Here is a 10,751-nt window from a genome sequence, read left to right on the forward strand (position 1 = left end):
GGTCCAAATTCCGTTCTTCACCGTAACAAGCAATGGTGCTGCTCTGTCACCAATCACGGGTGTGTTTTTAGTGATGAGACGGGCGTCTTACCTATGGAGGTGCCAAACACCATTGCGCAGATACCAACTCTAACCTTTCCAAGTTCGCATATACGGTGAACCTCAGTAATATGACGTCTGAAGGGTTTCATCGTTTCTAACATCGCAGCTGTGTACGATTCAGGCTCCAGTGGCTTTGTCGCCATGGTAGCACTGCAGCAATAGTTAATGTGAACATTCAGTCAAGGTTTGGAACACCGATGTAAACCTTGAAGCTTGATTAGAGAAACTTCTTTCATGTCAAGAAATTAGCACGTAAAAAGAAGATTCGCGATTATCTATTGCCCATCGTACAGGACCGGAGATGAGAGTTGTGACCAGAGGGTGACTCAGTTACAATAGCCCCTTTTGCAGCTAGTCACGGCGCCACCAGCCATCTACGGCAAGTACCTTCTTCCTTTACTAGGTGTTTTGGGTTGGTGTCTAGTCATTGGAACAGCAATTACTGCAGTCCTTTAAAAGCGCGTTTACTTACAGCCGTCACGGAATTGCCCATTAGCTACTCCGTTGCATTGAGAAAATGTAATTTTCTGACTGTGTCGAGGGCAATCCTTTTTCCCTCTTTCGCTTTCATCTCAATTGTTAATCCCTTCCTAGATATATCACGAAGGTGAAATTCGTCCAAAATCCATTTTTCCGCACAAGTTTTACCAGGAATTTATCACTTCGGTCAGTTTTTGCACGTCGTTAGTGCCAAATATTCACGCACCTCATTGATTGGCCGGAGTTACACCAATCAAAGACGTCGTCATCAGTTGCTGTGGTCCTACCGTTCGTCACTTAGCAGCAGGGGTATTTTTAGGAAAGGCATGAACCTACGCAGTGGCATCGCCACATCGGGTAAAAGGCAAATCCTCCTCGCTGTGGACGGATCAGAGAACGCTAAGTTCGCGTTCAGGTGGTACCTTGAGTGGTCTCGACGACCTGATGATGGAGTCCTCTTCTTTCATGTCTTTGAACCACCCTCGCTGCCCGCCATTACGTTGACAAATCCCAGTTCTATCCCAATCGAGGAGTGGAGTAAGATTCTGAAGGCGCGGGTGGACAGCGTCAATCGACTCCAGGACGACTACATCGCGGAAGGCAGGGCTGTCGGTTTGAATTGTGAGTTCTTGAGTCAACCGTCAGAAAAGATTGGGGATGCGATTGTCGAACAGGCTGAGAAAGTTGGCGCCCATCTCATCATTATGGGAACGCGGGGATTAGGACCTATTCGACGAACTCTTCTTGGCAGCGTCAGTGACTACGTTATCCACGAGGCCTCTGTTCCAGTCACAGTTGTACCAAAAGTTTGATCACTTGTTCAAATTCTGTGCACCATTGCCCTCGGAATAAAGGCCAGTCCATTGCTTTTGACTTTTCATATATTTCGTAAATCTGTGGTTATTAATCGTTGATTTTTTATATCTTTAAATATAAGAGGACCTAAGAGCACCATCCAGCCTAACTGCGGGCTACCATTGTGAATTACTTAGTTTCATTCGTAATTAAAACATGATGCTCATTTCTGTTTTATTTAATTATATATTGACCTGAGTCAGCGCTAAAATATGGGGTTTTAAATGCCCTTTCCTTTGCTGATATGTGTCTTGGTCAGTGGAACAGACAGCATTAGGAACTTTGACCCCTTTGAAAGGAGACACAAAATTGCTGCTTCCACAAATCTCACCCAACCCCATGCAACTCTCTACTATTTCGTGTGGCCATATGATTGCCCGAGTACACGGAATACACAAGGTGGTGGAGAGGATGGGGATGAAGGTAGTCGGTTTACTTTCCTATCCCAACTGAGGTTCCCTATGAAGTTTTTTCATGGAGAGGTTTTTTAGTGGGATGATGTGTGATTCGCTAGTCCGTAGCCGCTAGTCACCCGTCACTGGTCGCAGCTATTTCTGAAGAAGGGGAAAAAGTAAAAGGAAAATTTTTCTTACTCGCCTTCTAGTTGTATCGATTTGTGTCATTTAGGCAGATGTCAGCCATAATCGTTGATTGGCCATAGGCATGGACAAGTGAACAGTTTGTGTCTATAGTCCACTAGACTCACACTCACAGACAGGGCGTAACCCTTTGAGGATAGAAGTGATGTGTGTTTCAGTGACCCAATCACCCGAAAATAACCGACGATGTGTTTTACTTCGTTTTGCAAACACAATGCACTGCCCAAGAGGTTAATCATTGCCTTATTTTCCCCCAGAGAGGGACTGGCCATTATTTGCCTTCGCCAGTAATTCTGCTTCTGGGAGAAAAATCGCTTTTTCCATTAGTGACATAGAACTCCTACTGAATAAAGGTGAATTGGCAAAAGTTTTTGTGGGTCTTTTGTGCTTGTTTTGAAGAACTTTCTAACATAAATCAAGCAATCAAATTCTAGTGGGAGAAGCTATTTCTTGTGATATCCTAACCATTTAAGTCCCGTGCTTGTAAGGCCATACATTGAATAAAGCTTCTTCATCCATTTGTTTAATTTAAAGGTACATTTACTTTAGTGAATTTCTGTTCCTCTTTAAACGAAAAGCTTAATTTTTGTGTGTTAAATGCACAGGCAACTTGAAATGCTTCACCCAACACGGTGTGAATGGCTAATGAGCGCAATGGGAGCTGACATTCCGACACTAGGTATTTCTACTTGAAAAGCTATTTTCTCAAAATACTGGAGTTTAATTTTACAAAATTGTTTAATGAGTCGTTTCAAAGTCGAAAAAGGTAAAAATAAATCTTTATCAAGATTTGTGAAGTTATTATGGGCTTTCAAATCCCTCACTAAGTGCTTTATCCCATTCTGGTACGAGGAGAGGAAAATGCGCTCTTTAATTTCAGATTATGAAAATGCTTTTTCTAGAGCTGCCGACAACATGACCCTTTGTTTTTGGGGATAATTTTAAAAAATGCTAAGGCATTCACAACGTTTCTACGTCCTTTAGAATCGGGCAGTCGGGTAAGTTCGTTAGAGGGAAGGAAGAAAGGCTGCTCTTGTTGTGGAGAAAAAATGGGCGTCTAATCCGTAAAATAAGCCCATATAAAATGAGTACCGCTTGACATTTTAGGAGTTATTGCATTAGACTCATCGATGAGAGTGTCTTGTATATTCTGGAACTTGAAGGGGAGGCATTGCAAGTGACTTCCCAAGGTAAGGAGAGATCAAGTGCCTTACAGTTTGGATAGTGTTGAGATTTCTCTAATGATCAGGAGATAAGATTTAGAGCATGAATAGCAATAAATTGTAGTACTTTGATTATTTTTTACTCTTTGTTTCGGTTTCTAGGATAATAAAGACTCAAGGATTGTGCTTTCACTGGCTGACACGGCCTTTTCCCCATGTTAGTAGCCCTCTCCTCCCCACTCAGAGAACCTTCCTGTACGTCGACAATACATATTCTGCCCTAGTGTTATGACCTGCCCCGTCTGCAGGAAAGACTAGAACACCATAAAATATTTTCTTTTATAGACTTGAGAATATCTTTAGCAGGCGCTAACCCACATTTGTGAGGCCTGTAGTCAATTCCTTTGCTTTATCACCATATGTCATCCTAATTTTTCGCCCACGTAGGTGATCAAATTGAGACACACACAAAGCCATTTCTAAGGGCATTATTTAATCAGAAATGTGCTTCTTTTGGAGTATTTTATTGAAAATTCGTACAGACTACTATTGCTTCTCTTTGCTCTCAATGTAGCTTTCCGAGTCTTTGCCGAAGGCATAATAAAGCGGGCGAATGTAAAAGGATTGTTTACTATTGACGTACAAAAGGCCTGCGAGGCTATAAACATGCCACAAGAAGGAAATCCAAACAGTAGAAAAATTTTCAAATGTAATCCAAGACTGCAAATTTTTAGTCAATAATTATTTCTAATTCAAAAATGGTGTAATCTCATTTCGAAATTCCATAAAAATGAGTGATATCCAGACACGTATTTTCAACCTGCAAATTATAAATTAGCCTATTTTCTGGGTAATAATGAATGCGACGTATATTTATATGGCAAAAATGTTAATCTCGGGTGTTATAGAGTTTTACCTTAAGTCAAAATAGAGTCATAACTACCAGAACAAAAAAATTATTACTGATGTACAGAAGGGCTGAGATGCCACTCGAACGGTTCAGATGCCATGCCGCTTAGCTTAAGTACAAAAGCGGAGCCTCAAAATCCCACGAAGCTAAAAGGAAGAGTAAAAGGGACAAAGTATTACACAGTCCTCTCTTCTCCTTTAAGCGTTGTCCACGGCGTTCCCCTTGGTCGAAATTCACGACGTAGTATATTCTGTGAAAAATGCACTCACAAACCCATTGCGCCTGTCACTGAGAGGATATCTACCTACATTGCTACTAATCCACTTCGGTCATTCCACTGGATGTGGAGGTTCGTCCTGTCTAAGAAATGCGTTGGGGAAAGGGAAATGCGTAGGCTGTCACTTACGTCTGTCGCCATTCACATGATTAATGTCCTCATTCAGGTGCCGTAAAAAGTTATTATCAGATTTTTTTAAATGATTTAAGACCACAACTAGTGTTGCTTTGATAGTTTACCTTTCACTACCACTAATTTAGCGCCCTGAGTCTCTCCCGAAGGCGAAATAAAACATAATGGTAGGATAGAATGTGATTTGCCAATGTATGGAAGGGCAGAAAAGCTACTGGCATGCTTCCAAAGATCATATCTCCGAGCGAAAGTGCAATGACTAAATGTTAGCCAAATCATCAAAGTATTACCAGAACCACTTTCAGCGGCGGTTGACTAACAAATAAGTTTTGTCATTCCTGACTACAAAAATCCTGTCTTACTATAAGCCAAAACAGTAGAATATACTTTTCAGATCTTTGTCAGATTAATATTGTGTTTTTTAGTTTAAATTATTATAAAACTCAAGGCCCGAAACCAGACAGATGTCACAGTAGGAGACTTGGCAACTTTCCCATTGCATGAAAAAAGGACCTGTCAAGGTTTTGCTGAAAGTTGCCACTAGGCCTGGATCAGTGTCTACCCATCAAGTAGTTGAAGCCGTCAAAATATCGGCAAAGATAAAAGTCTTATTTTATTAGGCGACAGCAAAATTTACCTTGTCTTCGCCCTCATCTCAAAATATGCTTGTGAAAAATTCGATTGCAAAAGTAGTAAAGTAGTAGTAAAGGCGGTATTGATTTAAAAAGTGACATTGTGATCGACAGGAGAGAGACGTCGGCAAAATTCAGCTAAAATGACATCGAGATTCGTCGTCAATGTTGTATATTTTTAGCACTACTTATTGTTTAGTTAACACAGGACTGCATGTTACCCCTTTGGTTATTTCCTTTTAAAGCAATATGTTTGGATAAAGGCTAATGAATTTCAAACTGTTATCTTTAACTATAGTGTTCATTTAGAGCGAGTGACACAAATGGTTTGAGGTCAATGCTTTCACAATATTGCGATTGCATAGCCTTGACAGGCAAGCAGCTAGGCAGTTGAGTTCTGTGTGCATTCTCATCGTAAACTTGCCATGAATCCTGTGCATTTATTACCATGCATTAAACGATCAATGGAGGCGATGGTTTTCCAGAAAGGAGGCCAACGGAAGCACCAGGTGGTGATGAATGCAATGATTAAAACTGCTAGATCACAAGAGCAAGAAATGGTACCGTCATTTTGTAAAAAAATGAGTAAACTTGACACCTAAATATTTCAAGGTAACCCATGGAAGAACTTTTATTGAACAGATAAGCTTTAAATGGCTAGAAGTAGGGTTCAATAGTTTTACTCCTGGGGTTTATCTTAGAATTAAAAGGGCTGGTGCAAACAGATTATTAGGGCTCATAAGTGGGTGTAATCTAAATAAACCCTGATCACAATTTGTATTCTTTTTTAAACGAATTTGAAAGTTACTTATCTGTTACCACCTTGATTACTGTCTAGTCTTTACACCCCTTACTTCAACAACACATCTTTGGTTGAAGCCTAACTTGATAACAAGAGCTAATACGTCTTTTATTGTCATCGTTTTCTTAATCTCGGTCTGATTTGCGGTTTTTTCAGGGAAAAGTCGCCGATTTGTGCACATCCTTAAAGTTTAGTGCACAAGTTATAATTTCTACCCATCCCCTACTTCGAATAAACGATTGTTTGTTAGATGATTGACAGCAGTACAACCTTACTTTCAGCCATAATTTTGCGCGCGTAGATAGTAAATTCAAAACAAATTCATCCTCAATTGATAGGATTTTCGGCACAAGGCAGTAGAAAATGCGTCCTGGACTAACTTTTGTGAGGTTAAATGACCCCTAAGGAGTAAGCTGGTTGCCTTTCTGCAGAAGAATTGGCAATTAATGTCTCATGCTCAGCAACCATTCCAGACTATTTCACTCACGTTTAGGAAGTGGTCACTCTCGTGCTACCACATTTCACCTGCCATTCAAGCAATTGATATTTTACTGAGCAAACATTTGCCATGTAGTTTAAACAGAACAAATCCGAAAAACAAACATTGACAGGAGTCAGAAACTGCCTCTTGGTAGCAGGAAACAATTTGTCCTCTGTACTAGTTGCGTTTGTGTATGTAATGGTTTCGCATGTACCCTATATGCATTATAACCCAAAACGGAATAGGGAATGTGCTGGCCTATTAATTCGAGGAGTAATGTGACTTCCCGTTAGCTCTTCTGATGAGTCTGCTATATGCTTTGGAACCGAGCCTTTAAGGCATTGCTTAGAATTTGACAATTCAGTTTGGAATAATATCTTTTAAATGCAAACATTATTGAAGTGAATTTTAGATATTTCCTCACGTCGGGGGCAGACTTTATAACAAACAGAACACTAAAGCAGATTTTATCAGTGTGGGTTGAGTTTATCGAGAATCACTGCTGATTTTATACAATAATTAGAAAGTGAATTATTTGAACTAGGCGCTTGTTTGGAATGCAACCTAATAAACACTCAAGGTTGAAGATTTGTAGGTATTTTTGCAGAGGAATAGGCTATAGAGATAATAAAACGATTTTTGGAGGATCACTGAGTGCATGAAAAAAAGTTGTTTGCAAACCACACACCCAATTCCTTCCTTTCAAATGCCCTAACAGTGACCACAAAATCACAAAATATGCCATTTAGACATACCTTTTGTTAGACAAGTGTTAAAAAACACTGCTGGTTTCTTTCGCTCACCTACACATTCTTTATGTGATTTAATAATGAATAAAACAGCATATTTCAGCTTTTACCAGTGAAGAGTTTAACAGACTGGAACCTCTCATTGTTGTCCCGTATTATGGGAGAAATCAAACCTCCCCCATTGTAAAATAGCCCAATATATGTAGTTGGTTCCTTTGGGGACATTAAAATAACTTCTGTTTGAGGTTTTCTCCACCCTCACATCTGTAGAATATTTACCAAGTCTGAAGGCCGTCACAAGGTTGTAGCAACAATAGGTAAACAGCTTGCCACGAAGCAAGCCAAGATTAGGAATTTGTGTTTCAGGGGCGAGGTAAAAGACCTGATGAAACAGTCACCCTAGTGACAATTGGATAGGCAGCATTTACAGCTTTGATATTTGAAAAACAGCCACCTAAACACTAGTCCTTTTTTGCCTTGTCAAACTGTGCTAGCCGTAGGCGCAGTTGGAATCGTGGTAGCAGAGAAAAGATGGATGAATGAATGAATGAATGCGTTTTTGCATTGCTAGCTGGACTAAAAGATTGATCAAAGGTGGTATCTGGAATAGTGGAATGGATGGAGAGGGTAGATAAATAAGTAAAACTGACGGGCTGAGATATATCCAGGTGATAAAGTAAGAGAATCCCTATAGGTGCCATTCGAATACCTACCTACTCATCGTACTTATATCTAAACTGAGCAAGAGAGAAACTCACACGCTACTAAAGTTACCAACATTCTAAGCAGTTAAACACATTTACTCTCATGCAGTTGACGCTAAAGACGGCTAACTCAAACACTGAATCGCTTTGTCATAAGGGTTCTTAATAATAGGTAAAATAGCCCTCCTCCCAAAAAAGGAGCATAATTTGAACCCAACTTAGGTGTTTTGGATTGATCTCATCTCAACAAAAAGTTCAGTTTTGCCTTTCAATTAAACTATTTAAACTAAAAAGGGAAGATGGAATTCACCTGCATCACTATGCGTGAGCCAGATAGATATGCCATCCGTATTATTGACACCGCCATAGAAGGTCATCAGTGGTCACAACCATAGCCAAATCTGATCACTGTCCGTAAACAGGTGAAGAGCCCTCAAGTCGAACAAGCCCTCACACCAAAATCATTTGATATCTTGCAGAGACTTCAACAGCTGACGCCCTCGTTAAGCTACCTATGTCACTGACCAGGGCCACCGTAACAGTTGCTCAAGCCGCCACAGATTATTACCCTAATCCAATTATCATATTTCCTGCTTTAAAACCAGGTTTTCAGCATCTCCAAGTAAATTGATGTCTGTTTTAGGACAATCCAGAGCTTCTTGAAAAAATTGTCACTCGAATTTTTCAGGATGAACCGGTCGCAAAAAGGGATTAAACAAGGAAACAGGCAAGCACTACATGTGATGACAGGGTCAGTGTCACTGGGTCCATTCAAAGAAAAGGCTAAAGCTGTTAAGACAGGAGAAGAGTCGAATGCTCGGTAGGTATAATTCACTCATACGGAGGCAAACGTGATATCGAAGTACGGTTGGTTGGCCGTTCATTTGCATCACCCTAGACCTTCTCATATTCGCCGACCTTCTTAGCCAGACATGCAGCGCAGATAATAGCGCCGACTTGAATGAGGCCAATGACGATAATTATGATGCCGAAGACCAGGGCAGAATCCTTTATCTCGTTATACATGGCTTCAGCGCAACCCTAGATTTCGGCATTTTATCTGCACAAGTTCCTCTGGACTTACAGTTTTGAAGGGATGCGTGCAGGATCCAGTCTTTCTACCACAGCAAGATGGAGGAATAGCGCTCCAATCACCTGGACCAGTTCCACCGCAGCAATTTAGCTAAAAGAGCTAATAACCCAAACCAAAACATACCTTCATTTGCAGTTCATAAAGAGCTTTCAGTGTAGGGTCGGAGCCTGAAAGAGATCCACTTCCCAACCCTTTAATCGCTTCTTTCAATTTTTCCCCAACAAGGCGAACGAACTAGAGGTATCACTTAAGTAATAGATACAGTCGAAACCTACGTCGTGACGATAGGCAAGAAGAACAATGCCACATATGATCTCTGCGATCAGCAGAATACCAACAATGGCTGCAAACTAGATGGTGTAAGCTAAGACGAACGAAGTCCTTACCGTTTTTAGCATGCAGGGGTTGTTATAGCAAGCCCCGAAGCATCCCATGAAACCGATAAGAAATAGCAACAGACCAAAGGCAGTAATGAAGGCAGGAAGGACCATAGACACTGTACCTCCAGACTTGTTAGTCTCAACCAAGAGGTAGATACCGAAACCGGCAATCACGCCACCTCCGATCTGAAACACAAAGCCATAAAGATGGGACACTCCCGATTTGATTAGATCGGTTGACAGGTTGCAACCCTAGCGCTTTGCTTACAAAGACAATGGCATTGAAGAAGAAGACAAGGAATCTGAGGAAGTTACCACCGCAAGACAGAGCCATCTCAACGCCTCGACCGTGCGAATTAATGCGTGGGTGATGATGGCTGGGCTTTTATTCGGTCTACACTAGACAACACAAAATCGATGCTCACTAGACACCGCTGGCCAATAATGTGAGGCCAAATTGCTGCATGCTGGTGTGTGTGTGCATGCCGCTCTAGCCAATGAGCAAGCGAAGGCGTGTATGAGAATATGGCGACATGATTGGAGGTTCGTGGGGTGAACTAAGTTCGTCAACTGACTAATCAGGCAGGGCGAGCATGCTGTGGTGAGGATGCCACAACAACCCTGGAGGTGCGTGGTTCTGGAAAATAAAGACACGACGAATACATTAAGAAGATGGCATTTTGCTACCTCCTGTGTTCATTGTTATTACCTTGGAATTGAGGTTAGTGAACTGACGATACGCTTCCAGTGTGTTTTGGATTAGTGTGCTGGGCGGAGTATATGTATGCGCTTAACTCAATTTATATTGCCTCGTAGAAAGTAAATGCAAAGCTATCACAATCATGTTCAGACGGGTCCGGAAAGCGTCTGAGGTGGCGGTATTGGTGTTTTCTTCGCTAGGTATCCGTAAGTCACCTCCCATTTCATACCTTGGTAGAGGTTCAGTGTTCCAACCCCTAACCCTTCGGTGTACATTAAGCATAAGTTTATGCGAAAGTGACAAATTCACTCCTTTCATTTTGCGATGCGTGCACACACTAATTGCCAGTGTCACACATATGTGACAAATTTGACCAGAATAAATTAAGAGAGGCAAAAGAGACAACTAGATTAATGACAACCGGTGTGTGTGTGTGCGTATCGACTTTCCTGTGTGACATCGTAGTTGACAGTGTTGTAATATGTCTCCGTTCAACACGCAATGCCCGAGAAATGCGCCTATTTTACATGGTGGTCACAATTTATCCATATTCTAATATGTATCAAAGTATCCCGATAACATAAAAGAACCTAGGTCTAACTTTATCAAATACTCATATTTTCCTTAAAATATGCGTGTTTTAGTAAGTAATAAAGCCGAAAATCACCTTTTTGTGATTAGATTTAGGATCT

General features: G+C 41.0%; 2 protein-coding genes across 2 annotated transcripts; one reads left to right on the forward strand and one right to left on the reverse strand. All coding sequences in view use genetic code 11, as the record gives it.

The window, feature by feature from the left end:
- Positions 1-908: 908 nt before the first annotated feature.
- On the forward strand, positions 909-1,394 carry EGR_04248 (hypothetical protein; the record flags this gene model as incomplete). Its single annotated transcript, XM_024493497.1, has 1 exon — positions 909-1,394. The coding sequence occupies one exon, from the start codon at positions 909-911 to the stop codon at positions 1,392-1,394; it is 486 nt and encodes a 161-aa protein (XP_024352005.1).
- Positions 1,395-8,780: 7,386 nt separating this feature from the next.
- On the reverse strand, positions 8,781-9,693 carry EGR_04249 (Leukocyte surface antigen CD53; the record flags this gene model as incomplete). The annotated part of the gene is made up of 6 exons (XM_024493498.1): positions 8,781-8,927; positions 8,971-9,069; positions 9,103-9,213; positions 9,255-9,329; positions 9,366-9,545; positions 9,628-9,693. 6 exons carry the CDS (start codon positions 9,691-9,693, stop codon positions 8,781-8,783), a joined length of 678 nt encoding a protein of 225 aa, XP_024352006.1.
- Positions 9,694-10,751: the final 1,058 nt, after the last annotated feature.

Source organism: Echinococcus granulosus (genome assembly GCF_000524195.1).
Source record: "Echinococcus granulosus chromosome Unknown EG_S00026, whole genome shotgun sequence".
In the NCBI taxonomy this organism is placed as follows: Eukaryota; Metazoa; Platyhelminthes; class Cestoda; order Cyclophyllidea; family Taeniidae; genus Echinococcus; species Echinococcus granulosus.